The sequence below is a fragment of the Pelobates fuscus genome, chromosome 9 (assembly GCF_036172605.1).
Source record: "Pelobates fuscus isolate aPelFus1 chromosome 9, aPelFus1.pri, whole genome shotgun sequence".
NCBI lineage: Eukaryota > Metazoa > Chordata > Amphibia > Anura > Pelobatidae > Pelobates > Pelobates fuscus.
Genome location: NC_086325.1, coordinates 11,411,739 through 11,437,108, shown reverse-complemented (window position 1 = coordinate 11,437,108; position 25,370 = coordinate 11,411,739). Strand labels below are relative to the sequence as shown.

The window sequence follows — 25,370 nt, the reverse complement described above, 5'->3', positions numbered from 1 at the left end:
ATAAGGAGAGCTAACCTACTTCCTGTGTATACAATGTGTACATTGATCTCTCACTGAGCAGAGCCATTCACAGCTCACTGTAACACACGGCTTCCTGGAGGCTCCCTCGCAATGGAGCTGGGAGTCACTGGGTCTCTGCTTCTGGCTGTGTTTATCAGCCTCCTGCTCTATATTACCTCATGGAGGAGAAAAATAAAGAGGAAAAACATGCCCCCTGGACCAGCACCATGGCCCCTGCTGGGTAACATGATGCAGATAAGTGCAAGAGAAATGCCACAATCTTTACGGAAGGTTAGTACTAACTGAGCGCTTAATAAGGAGCTTGCAGTCTATGTATCTATCAAAGATCGGTCTCTTTTATTTTTACATTCTTTATTTAGTTGACAGTCAGAAAGGCGATACACAAATCAAGATTTTTTGGTATTATTATAGTAAACACTGGCTGCGTCTAAACGTAAAACACATAACATAATTATCTGGGTTCCTGAAGGTGACACAGCTACAAAATGCAAACAGATCATTCGTATACTACTGGGTGACTTTCCCCAGTGTATTATGGGAGGCAGCTCCAAGGGTAGTTTTATGTATGAGATAAAGGGATCGGGGCTGAAGAGGGTGATTTTAACTTGGGAGCTAGCTTGGCCGGCACATAAACAGGCCGCAGAATCATGGCATGTAAATAAGAAGGTAACATAATAAAAGTATCAAATAATATAGAAAAACAACCGCATAATGGTTCTTTCTCATATCATTGACTACACTCAGGTTACCATTACACTTGTTATACCACTAGCTGCAGGAGTAAATGGAATAATGTTAGCTGGGTCCCAAACACTGGGAATGGGTTTAGGTTGTTAATTGAGGCCTAAAGGGAACAACACTGTGTCCATCTCTGAGGCATTGGTTACTTTATGCTCAGTGTTGTTATGCTGGGTAATGAGAGAGGGTGGGTAACCCCATCTATATTTCATGCCATGGGTGTACAATGCAACCGGGAAAGGTCAGAGTGATTTCCTCCTCTGCTGGGCGGAGCATGAGAGATCAGCAAAAAGGTGAGTTCCATCTTCTCAAAGCGATGTAGGGTCTTTCCCCTAGTTGTCTGCGAGAAGGTGTCAAGGCACTCAGCTGTCCCCACATACTTACCTAAGACTCGGCGGATCACTGCCCGATCCACCGAAGGGTCCTTTTTCAGTGAGCGCGGCATTCCTATGGATGCCGGTCGCTGCAATATCGCAGTCTTTTGAGGCCCGCTTCCGGCATGGTCAGGGATCACAGCATACTCGGCGCGCACACACCTTTGGCATTTCATCTGAGGTGTCGGAGAACTCATTCAGTTCTATTGCTATGTTTGGCCTGTTCAAGCCATGCGGCATCAGAAATAGGTCCCCGATGACTGCAGAAAATGACTGCAAGAAAATGGGCTGATCTGTTTATATTTGCGCCCCATCACCAGTGGAGCATTGTAAGGTGGTCCAACTGCTAAGTTTGCCCTTTGTGTGGATCCAATGCTGCTAATTTTACTCTTTGCCAATAGAGCACATTGAACATGCGACTGCTCTGGTCTGGCACTAGTCCCCACACCGTCCCCCCAAAACTCTCTTTTTCATATTTAAATCCCTCAGTTATTCTCTCCTAGTTTACCATGGGCTGATAATGTATGATGTAAAGAGTGAAGTACAGAGCCCTGCAGCAATAAAACTTATAGTAATGTGCAAGGTGTGTTAGTGTATCACAGAGCTCCACATCAATAAAACTCACAGTACTGTGCGGTGCGCATTAGTATATTACAGAGCTCCGAAAAAAACAAACCTCACAATAACGCACAAAATACACAATTGTATCACAGAGCACAAAGTAATAAAACTCACAATATAACACACACAAAAAATAGGTAAAAGCTTCAAAAGGAATGCCCAAAAAGTGAAAGAATATATAAGGTGAAAAATAATCATAAATACAACCTTATAATGAAGATACAATAAATATAAGGGATAAAACTGTAAAAGAAAACTATACGTAGTGTAATCAAAATATTCTAATTTAGGCTTGTCTCCCTCCAAAGAGGGTAATTAATGCAGGCTACAGTATGGCACTTACAAGGACATAGGTACTAGAAGGCATATTGCCACAGCCAGTGGTATTAAAGAGTGATGTGAGGAGGTTTTACAAAGCATTTGAAAGTTTGAAAGTTCAGACTGTTTTATGGTAATTGTCTAAGATCTATTTCAGCGGGCTCCACTCAGTCCCCTGAAAGTCCAATTGTAGTGGGGGAGGGGGCAGGGGGGTAGGGTGGGGTCTGCTTCACACAGCCCTCCAGCCCACCTCAATAGTGATTAGAGAGGAATTTTAAAGTATGGTGAAGATCTTGAACCTTTGCAAAAACCTTTCTCAAGTAATCTAGGAAAAGCAAAAAGTAATAAATAGGAAATGAACAGGTGAATGGGAGGGGCGTATCTCCTAAGAAAAGTTACTAAGCAACAAATGTAACTGCTTAGTCATTATAAACATTCACTTTCTTAACCGCTTAAGGTCGGAGGCAATTGTACAAGTCCTAATCAAAACAAAACCTGGAATTTGTGCTATATGTCTGTTCAACCATAATTTACCTATTTCATATTAAGTGCACCCACACTTATTATACATCATTTTCTACAGGAGAAACAGGGCCTTCATTTCACATCAAATATTCAAATACAAAACATAATTTAATATGAATAAAATCTAAAGAGGTGTGAGAAATGAAGAAGATGTTTCAAGTTCTGCATGGCATGGAAGTGTATCCAAATAGGAGGTCTTGGTCCTCTGAGCAGGTGTGCAGTATTAGCTGGTAATGTCCAGAGGGTCCGTCAAAGTCAAGGGCAGTGTAGCTGGACCTCAGGTCTTCCAATATTTTAATTATTTTTCATATTTTGATAATATTATATATTGATATTTTTATATACAATACAAGCTTTGATAATTTAATATATTAAAAGTCATTTGAAAATATTTTCGATACATATTTAATAATTTAGAAATATTATTTAACAATATCACATTTTGACCATAGTTGTATAGCAAACATCATTAAACCTAGATAACATTGAGCTATTATGTTGTGATATGGTGAGATGGTATACCTTACTCTGAGTGTTCTGAGTCAGCCACTCCTGTGAGTTATTATATTGTCATATGGTGAGATGGCATACCTTACTCTGAGCGTTCTGTATCAGCCACTCCTGTAGCGGATGGTGTTACGACACTCACCGCCAGGGGAGTGAAGCCACCGCTTAATAGATTAGATAACCCCCCTTCTCCAACAATGCAGTTTCAGTCCGGCCGATCGTCAAAACTCCCAGACGGAGCATACGAACACGGCAACTCCCGATCAACAAGCCATCCGAAATCCTTTCACAGCTAGAAATAAACGAAAACGCTGTTCCAATAGTAAATCCCCTTCCCCACAAACGAGACAGAAGCTCCGTATTGAGGGTCAAACAAGATCTGGCTTTACTGTGGGCTACCCGCCCGTATTTATGCGGGTCTTCCACTTGGTGGACACTCCCCTAGGGGACCAAATGGAAGACTGTAATTACAGTAAAACAAAAGTACAGTTCAGACAGACTTCTCCCACAATGCATTATGTTTCCCTCCCCTCTACCCTGGAGATAATTAGGAAGTAATGCAATTATCTCCAGGACAAAGGCACATCGCCATTGTAAACGTACACACAGAAAGTACATAAAAATATATAACTCTATAATAACCGAATATTCTACATTCGTGTCACATATCCCCAGATAGCCGGGATCTGAGGGCATATTATTGCCGAATAGCGCTCAGATCCTATGCGTATAGTCCAATCGCCATGGAGTCAAAGTTCGTACGGTCTTTCGGTATGCGATTGACTCCATGGGAAGGCTACCTGGGTTCAGTACTTTCGTATGTAGTAGAACTACCGAACAGCTGGTGTTCGTACAGGCTCGTCGAGACAGCTAAGCGACCCGTTGGTTCAGCGGTGTTCGGCAGCACGAGTGTCCGTTTTTAGTTCCATGAAATCCGTGTCGAACACCGCTTAGCTTTCGTGCATTTTAAAATGGCCGCTGCCTCGTGGTCGACATACGAACGACGGCCACTTTGTTCGGTCAAAATAGCGGTTCATACGGTTGGGCTATGGGAAACAGTCATTATATGTATGGACAGCCAAACAGACGAATCCAATATAACAGACAACCGGATGGTTTTGTCACAGATGGCCCTGGGCTGTCCTACAAATTTCGTGTGAATATCTGTATTTGTATAACCTGACAGTTTTATATGTGTTTAAAAGAAATGTATTCCTCTGATTGTTCGGTAGAATCATTCGAATAAAGTAGGGGAATGAAACTACCGAACAGCCAGACCTCCCCTGTTTGAAGTGTGCCTTCAATTACCCGTGGCAACAATGTTGCAAACGGGTAATTAACAAGCTATGCGGTAGGTCCTTTGTCTCTGGGTGGCCGCCATTCGGGAAACGAACACGTGGTGGCGTCCATTTTGCAAACACCCGAACAGCGGTGTTTTGCCGTCGAGTGTCTGGAACCCAAATCGGACACTCGACTAGGCAAATACCGCCGAGACCTCCAGACCTCCCGCCCTTCGGTGGAAAGAACCCCACGAACTAGGGGAATCATTTGAATCCTCCTTAGGCTCCATAACACAGGCAATTTGTCTGTTTTATCCCCTTGTCTGTGACCGACCGCAGGGCCAAAATGCATGGAACGGTTTTCAGATACTTTACCCATGCGGTCGGTCCAATCTTTGCCTGCTCATAACTCCCGAACCCCTGGTCCGATCTGGGTGATTTTTGAGTATGTTACTCACCCAGATCAGGGCTATCAGGGGATGTGCCATTTAAAGGGGTACCCCTAAGTTTAGGGGTACATCCAGGAACTGGGGGAATCTGAGTACAGTGAAAAGGGGATTATGATGTAAGCTGAGGGGAGGAGAGATGTGGGAGGTTACTATTCCCAGATTGGTTACTGTAATAATTGTTGAAAACTCCTCCCTTGCATGGGAGCATGCTTTATAAGGCACTGTGGAATAAAGCTTGTCAGTTCTGCTCCTGAAACTGCGTGTCGTCCAGTTATTGGGATTGCTGTTGGGATACTGCTGTATTACTTTACCTGCTGGGAACCTTGCCTGTGGATTTATAATTGCCTTGTTCCTGAGTCTCACTTGGATTATAAGCGGAGATAACCTGGAGAATATTGTACCTCCGCTACATTGGTTGGCAGCGCTGGGATCCAGACTCACAGAGGAACAAGCATAAATGGAGTACGGATGGAGATTGATTTTACTACGCTAAAACGATCCACACTGAAGGACCTCCTAGAGGCAAGGGGTATACAAGCCAGCAGCAAGAAGAAAGCGATACTCATTACTGAACTTATGGCAGAGTACCGAATGGATGGCGATTCGGTTCCCGAACAGAGGGATCCGGGAGAAACACAGGAACAGATGGAGTTCCAGAGGCAAGTTCGATTCAGGCTGACCTTTTATGGGGAAAACCCCTCAGAAGAAATTATTTCAAAGACTATGACAGAGGTCTAAGAATTTATTTTAAGGAAACAGACGACAGCAGCACCAGAACACAGCTCTGCAAGAAATGTGCCACAAGAAGGTAAGCCTAAGATACCATACCAGGCTTTTAAAACATATGTTGAGGCAGAGGAAGATATAGACGCTTTTCTGCAAGACTTTGAGAGACTGTGTGCACTGCATAAAATCAGCGCAGAGGACTGAGGACCCATTTTGGCCGGAAAGTTAACTGGGAGGGCAGCAGAGGCATATCGTACTGTACCTAATGAGGAAATACGGAATTACAACAAAGTAAAAGAAATTATACTGGCCAGGTATGCTATAACACCGGAAGCCTATCGGTGGAGATTCAGGGATTTAAAGAAGGTGGAGAAAGACTCACACGCAGAGTGGGCATGCAGATTACAAAGGGCAGCACTCGGGTGGGTGCAAGCTAGCAAGGCCCGGTCCATGGAGGATGTAATCCAGATGATGCTGATGGAGCAGTTCTATGAGGGAGTAACCAGCGAGGTCCAGGAGTGGGTAAGGGACAGAAACCCTACATCCCTCAACGAAGCTGCCAGGAAGGCAGATGAGTATCTGGATGCACGCAGGCAACAAAAACCTGCAGCTCCAAAAGCCACATTTAAAACCTTTGGGGGAACCACTTACACCCCAAGCCCACCAAGACCACTACCACCACCACCACCGCCCACTGCACAGCCACGGTTCCGTCAGCCCACTTCAAGCCCCTGTCATCACTGCCAGAAGTGGGGACATTATAAAAGGGAATGCCCACAGCGGCGGGATCGATCCACCTGGATCCGTTCAGGCCCACCACCACCAAGAGCAGCCACAGCCCACCACTACCAGGATATGGTGGCCACACCATATGGTTCAGCCATTCCCATTACCACCGTGGAACACTGGGAGGTCTTGCACGAGGCGGATCCTATCCAGGCCAATACTGATAATCTGCAACATCACCGACAGACCGTATACCTGGAGGGTAAAGCAGTCTGAGGGCTACGGGACTTGGGAGCCACTATCACCCTGGTACAGAGCCACCTGGTTTCGGATCAGGCAAAACTAAGTAAAACTGTGGCCGTCAGGGTAGCCGGGGGAGCAGTGTACCAGCTACCTACAGCAAGGGAGCGGGGTCAGGACACGTGGAGGTGGGGTTGATGCCGCAGTTACCGGCGGAGGTGTTATTGGGGAGGCTCACTTCTGCTTTTGAGCCCCAGACGCCCACCACAGGAGAAGCACACCCTGTGGTCACCCGACAGCAGGCCCGCACCCAGGATTACAACACACTGCCGGAGGTCCAGGTAAGAGACCCTTCCCCTTCCTTAGAATGTGTTCCCTGGGCCCCACCTAATGAATTTGCAGCCGAAGTAGTAACAGACCCTACGCTTCAAGTATATAGGGACAAGGTTGTCACGGGCTCACCCGGGGGGAAGGGAGAGACATTTGTCTGGGATAAGCAGCTTTATACAGAGAAACAGACAAGCAGATGGTTGGGTCAGACCCGATAGTGATGAGGCAGCTAGTAGTGCCGCAGCGGTACCAAGCTGAGTTACTCCGGATAGCGCATGATATTCCGCTATCCGGGCATCTGGGGGTCAGTCGCACTAGGTACAGACTAACCCAAAATTTCTTCTGGCCAGGGATCAGCCAGGAAGTACGCAGATATTGCACTACGTGCGATACCTGCAAGAGGGTAGGGAAAAGGGGAGACCGAAGGAAGGCGAAGCTCCACCCCCTACCCATAATTGAGGAACTCTTTAGCCGAATAGCGGTAGATTTGATTGGCCCCCTCAAGAAAGCTAGCCCGTCAGGTAAAAGGTATATCTTAACAGTAGTAGATTATGCCACTAGATATCCAGAGGCAGTAGCTCTGACTAACATCCACGCTGAAATGGTCGCGGATGCCCTCATGCGGATATTCTCCCGGATGGGATTACCCAGGGAAATTATCTCGGATCAGGGTACCCAATTTACCGCAGAGTTTACCCAACACCTCTGGAGGATCTGTGGCATTAAGCCTATTATCAGTGCCCCTTACCACCCCCAGACTAATGGGCTCTGCGAACGGTTCAATGGTACCTTGAAGCAGATGCTCCGAACCTTCGCAGAGACCCACAAGGACTGGGAACGATTCCTGCCGCATCTCCTGTTCGCATACCGGGAGGTGCCGCAGGAATCCACAGGATTTTCTCCGTTCGAACTGCTGTTTGGGAGGAGGGTCAGAGGTCCCTTAGATCTTATTAGAGAGCATTGGGAGGGAGACCGGAGCGCTGATGGCACTCCCATCATACCACACGTGCTGGCCTTTCGAGACCGCCTGGAAGCATTGACTAGGACGGTAAGGGAAAACCTTCAGGCGGCACAGACTCGCCAGCGCACGTGGTATGATCGGGGAGCCAGGGACCATAGCTTTTAAGTCGGGCAGAAAGTGCTAATTTTAAAACCGGTCCGACATGACAAGTTACAGGCCGCCTGGCAGGGACCATATAAGGTGGTGGAACAGAGATGTGACACCACCTATATCATAGGCCCCTGCACAGCGAATGGAGGGTGACGCATGCTCCATGTGAACATGATGAAGCCCTACCAGGAGCGCGCCGAGGAGGTAACCGCCATATGTGCGCCCAACTCCGAGGAGTTTGACAGCTTACCACTGATGTAGAATTATTAAAAATCTTTATTGAACCTGTATTGAATTGTTGTACTAACTCCATTTTTAATTTCATATTATGACAAATCCTCCATTTTAACTACATTACATGACAGAATTTCCTAACAGCATTTAGTATAATGAATAGAGACTGTATTTTCTATAAAGACATGACTAACCCCGGAATTATTGAATCTCCTGTAACATGCAACAAAGTATAACCAAGGCCATAGCCAAGGCCATGAGAAGCTGGCCTAATGAAATGTTCTATTCATAAAAATAACCCTGAGCCTGATCACGAGTCTGACATCACTAGCTACCCAAAAACGGTGCCAAGTACTCAAAATGGCTAGCTGCCAGATTCCCCCTCCCATCGAGAAGAGCCTCGTGCTAAAGAACAATGGCGACTGAATCCTGGTCAGAAATTACGACATCCCATGATGGGAGGATGCCCCACTAGTCACTCAAATCCCTAAAGCCAATTACTAATACAGATGGGAGGGCATTTAACTAACCACTTAACATTTAATCCAATTAATGATGTCTATTTGCTGTAATCTTGATATTCAATGATGATGTAATTTTGCTCTTATAAGGGCCTGCAAGCCTGTTTTTTGCCAGATGCCATTAAATTTCCTCGAAGTTATTTTAACCTGAACTCCGTGTGTCAGTGTGAATTTACTTCTGCGTATACGCAATTTAATCATCTCAGATTTGGACAGGAACAGATAGACATTTAAACATATTTGTTTATTTCTAAATTAATCTACATCACCACTAACCTGCTCCATATCAACCTGCTCCAGACTTACCTTCAAACCTGCTTCTAACAATAAACTGCTCAACCCTTACGTATACTTCAAACCAGCATGCCTCTGTAACCAACCTTCCACTGTTAGCAGCCTGCCTTTGAAAGCAACCTGCCTTTGTATCAACCCTACCTGGAAATTAGACATTCTTTATTATTTGCAAGTAACCCGTTCTGTGGCATATTGCATTAAATTCTGTTTTCACTCAAGTTCCATAATATGTCTAAAATCACTAATACAGTGCCTGAAGTCAACCCTGGCATAAGTCTCCTATCTGACCTCCACAAGATCATGACAAGCTCATTGAATTATTGCAGCTCACTGTATTATTACAGCTCATTGTAATGTAACTGTTCATTGAATATGTGCAACTAATTCTATTATCACAGTTATTGTATTATTACAGCTCAGTGTTTAATTACAGCTTATTGTGTTATTACAGCTCATTGTATTAATACAGCTTGTTGTATAAGTAAAGTGTATTCCATTGTTGTGGAGCATCGTATTGTTATATCTCACTGTAATATAGTTTATTGTAATATTACAGCTCATTATATTATTACAACTCATAAAATTAGTATGGCATATGGTATTTTTGCACCTATAGCTCACAGACTTTATTAAACACCTTTCAATGTGCTTGTTTTTTCTGCAGCTGAGTGAGAAGTATGGCTCGGTCTTCACAATCTATCTGGCCAATCAGCCAGCTGTTATCCTGGCGGGTTACGACTGTGTAAGGGAAGCACTGGTGGATCAAGGGAAGATATTTGGGGCAAGAGGCTCCAATACTCTTGGTGATATGGTGTTCAAAGGCTATGGTGAGTTCTTCTATCAATAAGACTGTGTTTCTCAGAACCCAGTATGGGTAACTTGAATTCTGGCTGACTACAGCCATCAGTCAATCTGAACAACTTAAAAAACAGTGGGAAAAGTCAATATGTAATGAAAGTCAATAACATCTGACTTTACACAATATTAGCTATAACATGATAGAAAAAAAAAACAACAACAAGAATTAGAAGAATACTTTTATTATACAAAAACAAACATAATTTAAAATATGCTCTGATAGTGTATTATCTCAAGATCTCGGATTAAAAATACCCAGTGGATCAGATCAGAATCATGATGTCATGAGTTTATCTGCAAAAAAATGGAATTATGGAGAAATGACAATGAGTGGGGAAAAGCTAAACTTTCAAATTAAAGCACAAAACTGATTTGCTGAATTTTTCCACTTTGACTGTTTTGACCAAAACTTGCCATTCCCTTCCTGCTTTTCCCAAATTCTGGGTCAAACTGCTGTATCATTGTCTGCCCATTCCTTGTGTGTTTTAGAAATAATATTACAATTATACACATTAAACCCATTTATTGCCAGCATTTGGTATCACATCGTATTGCCAAACAAAGTGAATTAAATAACAGGCTGCCCTATCCTTTTCCTTCTCACAGTTATTGTCCATCAATGAATAATGCAATCTTTTTAAAATGTTCTCAATATTTCAGGTGTCCCTAAATAATGAGTATAAATGTGATTGCTAGTTTGTCCTGTTACATAGGTTTAAATATATCTCACATACACAAATATTGTTTTTGATTTAAACAAAACACCCATATCAGATAGATTTACAGTAATTACTAGACTTGTGCACAGCAGAGAGATTTAGTTTGGAAATTCATCACCTTATTGGTCCAAATTTGAATTATTTAAGTTTGTAATGAAAGAAATCTACAATCCTAGTAATTACATGTCATGCAGGGAAACCATACATCTAGAGATGTCCCGAATAGTTAGCTGGCGAATAGTTCCTGGCAAACATCGCTTGTTCGCGTTCGCCACGGTGTGCGAACATATGCGATGTTCAATCTGCCCCCTATTCGTCATCATTGAGTAAACTTTGACCCTGTACCTCACAGTCAGCAGACACATTCCAGCCAATCAGCAGCAGACCCTCCCTCCCAGACCCTCCCACCTCCTGGACAGCATCCATTTTAGATTCATTCGGAAGCTGCATTCTTACTGAGAGGAGGGACAGTGTAGTTGCTGCTGATTTAATAGGGAAATCGATAGCTAGGCTAGTGTATTCAGTGTCCACTACAGTCCTGAAGGACTCATCTGATCTCTGCTGTAAGGACAGCACCCCAAAAAGCCCTTTTTAGGGCTAGAACATCAGTCTGCTTCTTTTTTTTCCCTTTGTAATCTAATTGCAGTTGCCTGCCTGCCAGCTTGTGTGTCAGGCTCACAGCATATACTGTGCCCACTTGCCCAGTGCCACCACTCATATCTGGTGTCACAATAGCTTGCATTTTAAAAAAAAACTAAAAACTTTTTTGACTGTGAAATAATAGTAGTCAGTTTCCTTCACACGTGTGCGTTTCAGGGCCTGCCAGGGCACAGTGTCACACCAGTGCAACTCATATCTGGTGTAACAGTAGTGTACATTTAAAAAAAAAAATACAGGGGGCTTGTTGTCACCTTTCGGGGACCCTTGGTGTTGTACGTGGCTGGGTGGAGAAAGAGACCTTCAATGACATCAGTGAGGACAAGGAATGGGACATGGCTAGCTTGGTATCCAACCTTGTGCAAATGGGGAGTTTGCGGTTGTGCAAATGGACTGGTGGCGGTTGTTTGCGGTGCGTTAAACGGTGAAAGTTTGGTCTGTCATTGTGAAGCGGACGTAATCCTTACACTACCTGATCGATACAACATCATACCTGATGTTTTAAAGCACGTTATTCCAAACAATTTAGGAATGTTAGGTGATTTATGCCCTTTATGGATTAAAACCAGACTCTGCATCAACTGTGTAATTTTCCATGGGAGTTTTGCCATGGATCCCCCTCCGGCATGCCACAGTCCAGGTGTTAGTCCCCTTGAAACATCTTTTCCATCACTAGTGTGGCCAGAAAGAGTCCCTGTGGGTTTTAAAATTTGTCTGCCTATTGAAGTCTATGGCGGTTCGCCCGTTCGCGAACATTTGCGGAAATTCGCATTCGCCGTTTGCGAACGGAAAATTTTATGTTCGCGACATCTCTACATACATCATATGAAATTAAATTAGATTAACACTGCCATCACATATCTTATTTAGGTGTTTAATTGTGTCTTCCTTAAATTAACATCCCCCCAAACATATTGTGAGTTAAAGGTTAGTGTACCTTTAAGAATCCTTGGATATATGCTTATTTTTTAACCATAATAAATCAAGTCTAAACTTTGGACTTTTAGCTCTTTTATAGTTTGGCAAACTATTCCTACAGAAAATGCAGTACTTTCTAATGTAACATTGTCACCTTAGACAAGGTAAGAGGCAGTAAAATGAAAAACTTGTCTAAAGGTCAACATGAGTTGTTTCAGTCTGTTCTATATTTATTGTTCTACAGTCTGGTTAGATTCCATCACTGCTGCTCTTAATGCCAATGTATTTATAAATAAAGATAGGGCCTTGTTCGCTCTTTGTATTAGCTGTCCTTCTGCCTTGGACCCTTTAACCCTTGAGGGTTCCTTTTATTTTATATGTGGATGTGGGCATTTATTATCAGTAGAGATACAGCACTGTGACTGTGAACATTTATTATCAGTACAGATAGAGAGCTGTGGGTGTCACAAACGCACCCTACTTCAAGCGTGTGCGTGGCGTAGTTGTGATGGTGATTATTATGGCTATTACTATTTTAACGCTGCCACCACCAAAACAATTTGCAAATGGAGTGCCTTGGTCCCTCAGGTAACTTAATAAGAAAAACCCACGAAATGTAACAGCACAATATCTATGTAATTGCAAAATAATAATTAGTCTCTTCAGGTAATGTGATTCTTTACCAGACAAAGGCAGAACTTAATAAATAAATATTTATTATGACCAAAAAATAGTCACAGTGCATTAAAAAAATAGATGATAACACATTATTTACACCAACAACAGATAAAAACAAAAGGGATAAAATAAGTCCTAATCACTTACTCCTTAGGTTTTTAAAGTAAAGCTTCTTCCCAGGGGATTGCTGGCAAGGAGATGGTGACTCACCATTTTGGCCCCAAGCAAGTACAATTCACACGTCAGTATCATTAGAGATACACCCTGTGGATTACCAAGCCTCGCCCAGAGGTGGAGATAATGTGTACCTATAATAACTATAAGTGACCACCCCTTTGTGTTTCAGACCAACATCAATCCAAATTGAAACATTTGGTTCTATCTCCTCAAAAACATTTGGTTCTATCTCCTCTTATGTACTTGCCACAGAAATAATAATTGCATCTATAAATTGTTTACCATTTCTCCGTTCCATAGATGTGTCACACTTCGTACTTGTGACCCAATATAGCGGACATCAGAATGCCTTTCCCCTATGGTTAAGTTATGCAAATCATGTTTGTTTTAACATATCAAAGAAATCAACTCATCAATTAAAAGGTAGAGGCCATATGGCTGACGTCAACTCGTTTACATTGGATCTAGACTTCCAGGCCACTTATGTGAGACTTCTCACACCTTACAGATCTTTTGATTAATCAAAGGATCAATGCATATGGTAAACCATCTGATCCCTTTCACATTCCTATGCAATTCACACTACCCCTTCTGTCATCTAATCTTGCAACCAAGTGCCAATTCATATCTGCACTACAAAAATGACATTAAATGGCAATATTCTATAGTGCAACAATTCATTATGCACCCTTAGTGTGACTGGGCATTTATTATCAGTATAGAGAACTGTGGCTGTGGGCATTTATTATCGGTAGAGATAGAGAACTGTGGCTGTGAGCATTTATTATCAGTAGAGATAGAGAACTGTGGCTGTGGACATTTTATTATTTTTTATTTATTTATAAAATATTTTACCAGGAAGGATACGTTGAGATTTATCTCATTTTCAAATATGCCTTGGGTCCACAAAACGTTGCATTGATACAATAGAGTACAATAAAATACAAAAACAATATTAATACACAATATATACAAAATTTAACATTAAACAGGTAGGAAATGTATAATAAACCATGACAGATGCATTCTGTTTTGAGATGTAGAGAGGGATCTCTTAAAGGATTTTAGGGACTATTATTTTGAAAATATTTATTAAAATGATCTAAAAACTAGTGATTATATCCATAGTAAAATCTCAGTTTTTAAAGTAATTTTAATTTCCGAAGACAACCTAACTCAGAGTTGCCGGAAAAATGGAAATCTTAGAAAACTTGATGAGAAAATGTATAAATCTGTTACCTTATATAAAAAAATAGATATATATGTGTAATGTGCTAGAAACAAAAAGGGCAATAGATACAAAAATCCATCAGATTTACTAAATAGAAATCACAAACAATTGGGCATAAAAGTGTCAGTAAAATTTTAGTAACTCTCCTTCAAAGTTTTGATTATTGCGATAAACTCTAGAAGGTTATTCACTAAAGTGAGAATTGTGAGATTTCAAAGTGGATTCAAAATGTATTTCATATTTGATGGTTAATTTGCCAAACTGGAAACACGTGTATTGATGAATTTATTCCATTTTTACTATTTTAGGCTTACATTTGAAATTCCGTTTGAATACCTTACAATTCTCACATTAGTAAATAAGCTGTGAGAGTGCTAGAGACAACCCTGTTAGTGTCTAGATTTATTATTATTATTATTATTGCCATTTATATAGCGCCAACAGATTCCGTAGCGCTTTACAATATTTTGAGAGGGGGGGATGTAACAATAAATAGGACAATAACAAGAAAACTTACAGGAACAATAGGTTGAAGAGGACCCTGCTCAAATGAGCTTACAGTCTATAGGAGGTGGGGTATTAGAGACATTAGGATAGGAAATATCAAGTAGGATTTGAAACAGTTGTTTTGTTTCCTGTCCAGATCCTTTTCTTTATACATTTGTATTGGAAGATCTGATGGGTTAGAGAATTACTTTTTAAAAAAGTTTGTTGGAGAAGAAGTAAAAAATCAGAGGAAGCCCAGGGGCCATGGGGTAAACATCAAAGTTAATATTCGAGCCCTCATCTTAGTTTGCGTCACATTGTTTAAAGGCATTAAATTATATCTATGTTAACATATTAATATGCTGTTGTCGTGGGTGATATTTTATTGGGCTGATTTTTCTTCCCCTCCCTATTACTGAAGGCGTGATACTCACTAATGGTGAGCGATGGAAGTTGCTGCGCCGTTTCTCCCTGAGCACGCTGAGGAATTTTGGGATGGGGAGGAAGAGCATTGAGGAGCGAATACAGGAAGAGGCTAATTATTTCGCAGAGGAATTACGGAAAAATGGAGGTTTGTGTTTTCATATTGAGGTAACGTTAATTTAGTAACAGCCATCAACATGGAGCTTGGGGGCAAAAATACAAATTTATTTTTAGTTTTGAGATCTTCCAGAGGTGATCACACAGTGCAGCAGCTGTTCTGCAGATAGTGTGTATTTGGAAGGACAAGTGTCTAGTCAACTCCCTGGTGAGAGGTGGGTGCAATTAATACTGGGGTTATAGAAGGTTCCTGTAGTATGTAACTCAAAAAGCAGTGAGTTAGAAAATTGCTATATTCATCAATATTGAATAGCTGAATGAGGTCAGTTTCCTTTAGGATAATTACAGTGACATATGAAAATAGTCAGCCTCTCCTGTGTCCACTATGTAGAATAGCCAGTATTGTTTTATCCATGAGACCTGTCTAATGAGGATTACGTTTGATGATGAGGCTAAAACTCCTGGGACTATAGCTAAGTCCTTTGAAATTAATCCTAATATGTAAAACGTGATGTCTCTTGTCAGATGCACCCGTTGATCCAACCCCAGTGCTTTCCCAGGTTGTTTCCAACGTCATCTGCTCTGTTGTATATGGAAAACGCTTTGAGTATGAAGATGAGAGATTTAAAACTTTACTATCTCTGCTAAAGGAAGCATTCACACGTATGTCATCTCCTTGGGGTCTTGTAAGTGGAAACATAATGAAACTCTTCTAAAATATTAGCAGAATCAAACACCAAATGCCAAAAGTGCCATCTTTTGATAGAGTTTTATGTGTTTATATATATATTTTTGCTGTTTTATAAAATTACATGTTTCAGGCTATAATACCTTAGGCAAAATGACATGTCTCAGGACAAAATTAAAAGCTGTATAGTATATTTCATAATATAAGATAATAATAAATAATATAGGAAAAGACTAAAGGACCACAAAGACTGTGCAAATACTCTGTCTACAGTTACAAAGGGATAACCCAAACATTACCAAACAGTATAAATATCAGAATCCAGAATCCAACTGTAAATATTTTCATCTATCATAAAAATAAAGCATATTATTGTATCCATGTCCATATTTTTGGATACATTTAAAAACCAATATATATATATATACAATGTATACACATTTATCAAAATATTAAACCTCAAAATGTTAAAATATTTTTCAGACTATTACTCATCTGAAAGCTTGTCCAAAATTATCAAATTGAGGCCTAAACTGGCAGAAATATGAAAAGTTCGGAACAAGTTATTGGGAGTTAAATTGTAGATTAGTATAGCTTTTTGTGAAGAAGTAATCTTAATTTTAGTAATGAAAGGAGGCAAATATTTTGCTTTATTTCTTTACTCCACCTGAAAATAACAGCAAACCATAATACAGAATATCAACCAATCATGAATCAGAAAAAATATATAACACGCAGAACACAATATTGGATGTGTCACATAATAAAATCGAAAATTCTTCCTTACTTAAAAATAAATAAATAAATAATAGCTGTTAGATCATGTCCACTTTAATACTTATTAGAATTTTACGAAGGGATGATTTGTTATAAAAGGGTGGGGTGGAGGGATTTATAGTGGTAGGTGGCCAGGGTTCATCGTTGGCAGAGAATATAGTTACTAGATATACCTATTTACCATGTGTTTGTAAATTGGTCATCATTTAGGGAGTGTTGAAGTGATGTGCCTTAGCAAAAAGAAAGAGAACATTTTGTGATAAAGATTAAAAAAAACTGAGTATTGTAACACTAAAAGTTAAATGAAAGTAGACTTTGTTAAATACATTTAATTTTTTTTCAGATATTTAATGTTAGCATTTTTTTTTTAACCCCTTAAGGACCAAACTTCTGGAATAAAAGGGAATCATGACATGTCACACATGTCATGTGTCCTTAAGGGGTTAAAGAATACATGCAAAGAAAAACAGCACAAATATTTTCTGGAGAAAAAAAGGCAAATACAAAATCCAGCAATGTTTAAATGTGCCTTGCAAAAAGTACATTTCTAAAGTTTGTTTTTGTTTTTATAGCTCCTCAACATTTTTCCAAGCCTGTTTTCTCGACTCCCGGGACCCCACCAGAAGATATTCACTAATATTGACAAGTTAAAGGTTTTTGTAGCGGAGCGCTTGGCAGATCATCAGGAGACACTTGATATCAACTGTCCGCGGGATTTCATTGATTGCTTCCTGATAAAAATGAATGAGGTAATACAGAGACCTGTAGAGAGAGAGATGTGGGAATAAAGTGACACACAGGCAGATTCATTCTAAAGATTAAAAATGTATTAACCATTTCATGTGGTTGAGAAAAGAAGCATAATGCCTTCTTCAAGTTTACAATTTTGCTGATATTTTTTCACTTATTTAAATTTGCAGGAGAAAGATAACCCCAATACTGAATTTCACTTTGATAACTTATTTGGGACTGTTATTGACATCTTCTTTGCTGGGACGGAAACAACGAGTACAACTCTGAAATATGGCTTCAATATTCTACTGAAATATCCAGAAGTGCAAAGTAATTATCGAACTTTATGATTCTAAAATGTAAACTTTTTTCAGTAACATCAAATTTACTATGCATTGTGCCTATCCCAGTGAATATCTCTTAATGTCCTCCAATCGCCTTCTGATATAGAGTACCTGTCCCAATCAATATAGCTCAATATCCTCCAATCATATTAATACACATTGTGCCTCTCCCAATATATATCTCCTACTATCCTACAATATTTTTCTGATATATAGTACCTATCCCAATAAATGTATCTCAATATACTCAAATCACATTTTTACACATTGTGCCTATCCCAATGAATATCTCTTAATGTCCTCCAATCTCCTTCATATAGATAATACCTATCCCAATCAATATATCTCAATATCCTCCAATCTCATTATTACACATCGTGCCTATCTTCAAAAATATCTCCTATTATCCTTCAATCACCGTATAACACACCATGCCTCTCCTCATAAAAATCTCTTAGTGCCCTCCAATCAGATTATTACACATCATGCCTATCCCAATAAATATCTCCTACCCTCCAATCTTCTTCTGATATATAGTACCTATCCCAATCAATATATATCAATATCCTCCAATCATATCATTACACATCATGCCTATGCCAATCAATATATCTCAATATCCTCAAATCACATTATTACACTTTGTGCCTCTCCCAATGAATATCTCTTAATATACTCCAATCTCCTTCATATATATGGTACCTATCCCAATCAATATATCTCAATATCCTCCAATCACATTATTACACATTGTGCCTATCACAATAAATATCTCCTACTATCCTACAATCTCTTTCAGATATATAGTACCTATCCCAATAAATGTATCTCAATATCCTCCAATCACATTATTGCACATTGTGCTTATCTCAATAAATATCTCCTATCCTATCTTCTTCTGATATATAGAACCTATCCCAATCAATATATCTCAATATACTCCAATCACATTATTGCACATTGTGCCTATACCATTAAATATATTTTAATATCCTCTTTTAATATCCTCCAACCACCTCTTGATATATATAGTACCTATCTCAATCAATATATCTCAATATCCTCCAATCTCATTATTACACATCGTGCCTATCTTCAAAAATATCTCCTATTATCCTTCAATCAACGTATAACACACCATGCCTCTCCTCATAAAAATCTCTTAGTGCCCTCCAATCAGATTATTACACATCATGCCTATCCCAATAAATATCTCCTACCCTCCAATCTTCTTCTGATATATAGTACCTATCCCAATCAATATATATCAATATCCTCCAATCATATCATTACACATCATGCCTATGCCAATCAATATATCTCAATATCCTCAAATCACATTATTACACTTTGTGCCTCTCCCAATGAATATCTCTTAATATACTCCAATCTCCTTCATATATATGGTACCTATCCCAATCAATATATCTCAATATCCTCCAATCACATTATTACACATTGTGCCTATCACAATAAATATCTCCTACTATCCTACAATCTCTTTCAGATATATAGTACCTATCCCAATAAATGTATCTCAATATCCTCCAATCACATTATTGCACATTGTGCTTATCTCAATAAATATCTCCTATCCTATCTTCTTCTGATATATAGAACCTATCCCAATCAATATATCTCAATATACTCCAATCACATTATTGCACATTGTGCCTATACCATTAAATATATTTTAATATCCTCTTTTAATATCCTCCAACCACCTCTTGATATATATAGTACCTATCTCAATCAATATATCTCAATATCCTCCAATCACATTATTACACATTGTGCCTATCCCAATACATATCTCCTACTATCCTACAATCTCTTTCAGATATATAGTACCTATCTCAATCATTATATCTCAAAATCCTCCAATCACATTATTACACATCATGCCTATCCCAATAAATATCTCCTTCAATACTCCAACCACCATATCACACACCATGCCTCTCCTAGTAAATATATCTTAATATTCTTCAGGCACCTTATTACATATTGTGCCTTCCCCAGTAAATATCTCCTAATAATCCCCCATCACATGGTGTCCAACACTTGTCAAGAGAGCACAACATTTAAGAATTTGCTCAATGGAAGGCCACCGCTTAGCAGATCCCAAAACCGTTGAACTTGTGCCATTATATATACTACCACAATTAGTATGACATACTGGTAGCACCCACAGGCGCTTAACCCCTTAAGGACCAAACTTCTGGAATAAAAGGGAATCATGACATGTCACACATGTCATGTGTCCTTAAGGGGTTAAACTACAGACAATAATGTATGCCTCTTACAGGTTCATACATTCTAGATTCAACCCCATGAGTCAGTGCGATCCCATCATGTTCTTTGTGACAAGAATATAATGTTTTCTCTCCGCTCTTTTAATTTGCTGTACAGGAAAGATTCAGGAAGAGTTGGATCAAGTCATCGGGCAGAATCGCTGTCCTTTACTCGAGGACCGTTTGAATCTACCATACACCGATGCAGTAATGCATGAAATCCAAAGGTTTGCTGATATAACACCACTTGCACTTCCTCACTCAACCACGGAGGACACTATACTTAGAGGACACAATATTCCAAAGGTAAAGGCCAAGAAGAGTCAACCAACCAATTATTCACTTAAATATGTGAATGCAAGGGACCTGAATAATATAATATATTTGACCTGAATAATTAAAAATTCTTTATTCACATTTTCAACTGTCATCCAAGGTACGTAGTGGTATATTTCCAAGCAAATTTTTTTAAGTAACAGTTTTTCTTAATTTAGAAATCCAATAATATCAATAGAAAGTATACATCTACAAATATTATATACAATGTCTACACGTTTTGCAAAGGTGATTTTTCATACATATGAATAATCACCTCTGCAAACTGTGCAGACATTGTACCAAATAAAAAATAATAGATGCATAAAGAAAATATCAGGATTTGGATCACAATATCTACTTTATGGCTGTAAATAAGCATTTGTTAAACACTTTATTAATTATTATTATTAATTTAATCCAAACATATTCAGCAGAAATTATTTTATTACAATGAAGAAGCCAGTAGGAAATAGATGAACGAAATAAAGCTAAGAGAATGATTTGGTAAAAAACCCACACGCAGACTATATTCCCAGATTATAAACATTTATAAATATGAAGGATTTTTGGACAAGACTGAAAGGCACACTCCAGGCACTAACACAACGTAATCTAAATACAGTTGTTACTCTTACCTCAAGGGGTTAAACCATTCTTGATCAGTTTAACCCCAAAGTTGTGTCCAAACCGATCTCAGCTCTCCCTCCCCCCCCCCCCCCCCCCGACAGCATCCGGCATCTGAATTTTCTGATTCAGGAAGCACGGAGTGCTGCCAGGCAGGGGTGCCGCTGATAGGCTAAGAGTGGTCAGCTCTCAGCCAATCAGTGACTCCCCCAATCTGGGGGGAGTGGACATCGCTGCTTGGGCAACTTTGGGGTTAAACCATTCGAGAACAATTTGTTGAAGTTGTTATGGTGCCTTTAGTGTCCCTTAAAAAATCCTAAATACAACGATCATAGAGAACAAGGGGTTCACTGGAACTATTGTAAGAACACTGGGAATTGTGGCAATTAAAAATATATTGTGAATTTTAGGTTTAAAATATAAAAAACTGAAAATTTGCCAACTATTTTCTCACTGAAATTTTCAATAACCTGGTCAGTTCTCCATAATTCCTGGGTTAAGAGTAACAATTTCCCTTCACACTTGTGATGAACCTGGATCTCATTTACTTGGTCTGAATATTGCAATAGTGTCAAATCGTTAGCTGTTGGAGAAATAGCTGCTTAATTCTGTTCAACTTTTTAATTCGATTTTCATTTAGTGCTGCCTTTTTATATTGTTAGTTTTAATAGTTATGTGTAAGTTTGTATTACAATAAATAGATATTTAGATGGCAGGTGATATTAAAAAAAATAATCTTTAAAAATCAATTGTAGTTCGGGTCCATAGGAAATCATACGGGGCTATTCACTAAATTGTGATTTATCAGGAATTTAAAGGACATTTCAAATTCTAGGACAAAATAGATGGATTGGAAAAATGATTCTAGTCAGCTATGAAATTGATCCAGCTATTTAGGCCTCAATTTTATTCTTTTCAAATTATCACAATATTTTATAAAAAAAACATTTTCCAAATGATTTATCTACAAAGATTCCTATAGACCTTAATAATGACTTCAATCATTATAAATGTTTTTCTAACAGATTGTGATCATTTAAAAAGCCTATGCAAGAGAATTCCATTCTAAGTTCATAATATGTTAAGTCCATTTTGAATATACTTGGATTCCCAACAAATCCCAATGTAATAATCAGTCTGATTAAACTGTGTTAATGAATCACTGTTTCACTAAGAACAAAACATCCTACCAACGGGAAGTAATGTAAAATAATGTTTTGCTATGTTTTAGGGTAGTCTGGTGTTCCCTTTGCTGTCCTCTGTGCATAAGGATTTAAAATATTTTAAGAACCCAAAAGAGTTTGACCCGGGTCACTTTCTGGATGAAAATGGACGTTTCAAGAAAAATGAAGCATTTCTGCCCTTCTCTATCGGTAATAGACTTATATTAAGTATAAGGAGGTACCTGAGAGATTGCAATTAAGTGTCAACCAATCTAAACACAAAACCATTAAATATCACGGTTATTTTCTATTAAATGGATTATCCCAGATGTTATGGTTGCACTATATTTAAATGTATGTTTTATATCTCAATGTTCAGTTTTACAAAGGATCACATTTATATATGTGTCATTCTAAGTCCATCACTTACAAAATAATTTGCATAGATTTGTTTAATGTTAATTTGACTGCACCCTATTGGCTGACAATTTTGTGCTACATCTGTGATGACGGCCCACTGGTAAATTTCCCAATATCCAGCTCTATTGAGAAGATATTATTTTAGGAGACAGGGTTTGGGGGTTTACCTAATCTCAGCCTTAGTTCAGCTGTATTGTATGGATTTTGTTGAGTAGTACAGTACGGAACCCAATAGTTAATAATGTCGATGTTTATTGTTGCAGGGAAGAGAAGTTGTCTTGGTGAGAGCTTGGCTCGTACCGAGATCTTTCTGATTTTGACTACGGTATTGCAGAAGTTTCATGTGAAATCAGACTTGACACCCAGAGACATCGAAATCACCCCCCAACCTCAAAGCAATGGGTCAATTCCCAGGACATATAAACTCTACCTTACTCCGCGATAAACTGCTCCGGAGCAGTACTAGGAATTACAAAATGTGCAAATGCTGTGAATAAAAAAATAAACGTTGTTTCTGTTATTTCTAATAGATTTAGAATTCTCACTTAACTTGCAAAGAAAGGAAACATTTTATTATATAAACCCATGTTACCATGTAATCTGTTCTTCAAACCTTCCTGAAGAGCAGGATATGCAAAGTTGTCACTTTTCATTTAAATTCTACCGTATTTATTAAAGCATTTCTGCCATTGGGCACAATCAGTGGCGGATTCAAGGGTGGGTGGGTGGGGGGGTGCAATGGGACCATGGGGGGCACAAAGCATATAGAGGATCTTAGAGGATTAATATTTGAGCATATTTATTTTACCCCCATTGTAGTTTCTCCAGCTTACAGCAGCACTTGTCAACTGCTGGATAAACTACAAGAGGGTAAAATAAAAAAAGTCCATATGCTAATACCATTGGTGGCAGTGTGTGGTAATCCCCAGCCCGAGAAGGAGAAAACTCTCCTTTCAATTCTCCTTGTCGGCGGCGTTGCGGCAGAGTTTCTCAAGCTCAGCGCTGCTAGGCCACCCAGAGGAGAACAGGCAGAGCAATGGTGGTGATTGTAGCAGAATGGAACCTGCTATCATATTTTATACCAGCTCTGGGCTGTCCATATCCCCTTTGTTTTCCCCTCTCCTTGACCCCCATGTGAGAAAGTGACAATAACTGTACGAGACTTATTAAACTGGCTTTGTAACATAAAGTTTTCACTGTTTAACCTGGCCATTCATCAAAACCCCTTCCCTTAAGTGGTTCCCACAGTTTTGTTCAACGACCGAACAAACTACAGAACGGTAAACCACCCAGCTATGGAGTGTGCCGCTCATTAACTCAGTTCACACCTCCATAAACCGCAATCACACGGACATTCTAAGTGGTCGGCTGGTTGGTCGCCGTTCGTATAGATGAACACGTGGCGGCGGCCATCTTGGGACACGAACAAAGGCAGCGGTGTTTGGTCGTCGAGTGCATGGAACTAAAATCGGACACTCGACTGTGCAAACACTGCTGAGACTTCCACCTTCACCTAAAAGTGCACGAATGAAGCGTCATTCGATATAAACCATCTAACGAACCAGATACATCTATTGAAGTTATGCACGAACAGATCTGTTCATGAAATGTACCCATTATGTGACTGAAAATATAGATCACCCGCACAGCCTAATTCTATGGAACTATTTTGAGCATGGAAACATGCGTGTGGTCAGTCAAAAGGAACTTCCAACGAATTTGTGAACCCCTGCTCTGATCTGGGTGATTTGGGGATATGTTGTTCACCCAGATCAGACCTATCCAGGAATGTGCCATTTATGGGGATATGTCATGCTTTTGGGGTACTTCTGGAATCTTGTGAAATAGGTGGTTTTCCTGCCTGGAGATAATCGAGTTATTACATTATCTACCTCAATTATCTACCAGGCAGATGGGAGGGCTGGTACATACTGTATGGGAGTGTCTCTATGTATAACCCTGTTTCGTTGGTCTGTGAACTTTGTATCTCGGTGCCCCACAAGGTCCACCTGGGCGGTAACCTTGTGGAAAAAATCACATAAAAGGCAGTGTGCCACCATTAAACCTTCAGTAATTCCCCCTAAACTGAGTGTCGTCCAGTTACTGGGGAGGTGTTGGGAGAATCTTGTCTTGCCTTGCTGTATTTACCTGTTCCTGTGAAACATCTTCTTTGTTCCTGAGTCATCCTGGATAAAACCAGCGGAGAAAAGTCCCTGCTAGACTAGCGCTACGCTACAGTGGTGTCATAGCCCCGCCCATACTTCTCTGATTGACCTAGCAGACCTCCTCCATTTGCTGAAAGTAAGGGAGGCGATACGGACCAATAAAGGACCTGGTAAGTCACTGTGCACGGTAAATGCTCAGCCCTAACCCACCACCCAGCTCCAGCCTAGGGCAACTGCCTGCTGGCATGCATTAGTAGCCACCAGCCTGCACACTGCACAGGTCTTCATTACTGTCACCATGTGACCAGCATGTGGCCAGTCAGGTCAGGAACAGGCTGCCCAGCAATGTTACATTTTTCAGTTTTTTCACATTGAAATTCGCCAGATTGGTGAAGTTGCCTTTGAGACCATATGGTAGCCCAGGAATGAGAATTACCCCCCCGATTGCATACCATTTGCAATAGTAGCCGCTAGCATTCCTATGGTAGTTTCACGAACAGTGACTTTCAACACTGTTCGTGAAGCATACATATGGGGTATGTTCAGTCTTTTTTAGTAGCCACTTA

General features: G+C 39.9%; 1 protein-coding gene across 1 annotated transcript; it reads left to right on the top strand.

Annotated features, from left to right (window-relative positions):
• Positions 1–70: 70 nt before the first annotated feature.
• LOC134572294 (cytochrome P450 2G1-like) lies at positions 71–23,166 on the top strand. Its single transcript, XM_063431174.1, has 9 exons — positions 71–291; positions 9,680–9,842; positions 15,161–15,310; positions 15,805–15,965; positions 17,317–17,493; positions 17,665–17,806; positions 20,233–20,420; positions 22,288–22,429; positions 22,903–23,166. Exons 1-9 carry the CDS (start codon positions 112–114, stop codon positions 23,082–23,084), a joined length of 1,485 nt encoding a protein of 494 aa, XP_063287244.1. The 5' UTR covers positions 71–111; the 3' UTR covers positions 23,085–23,166.
• Positions 23,167–25,370: the final 2,204 nt, after the last annotated feature.

Bases quoted from the DNA above. Each gene is read 5' to 3' on its own strand.
- LOC134572294 (XM_063431174.1), top strand. From the start codon at position 112: ATGGAGCTGGGAGTCACTGGGTCTCTGCTTCTGGCTGTGTTTATCAGC. The intron at 15,966-17,316 runs GTAAGTGGAAAC...TTGTTTTTATAG, and splicing joins TGTCATCTCCTTGGGGTCTT to CTCCTCAACATTTTTCCAAG. The intron at 22,430-22,902 runs GTAATAGACTTA...TTATTGTTGCAG, and splicing joins ATTTCTGCCCTTCTCTATCG to GGAAGAGAAGTTGTCTTGGT.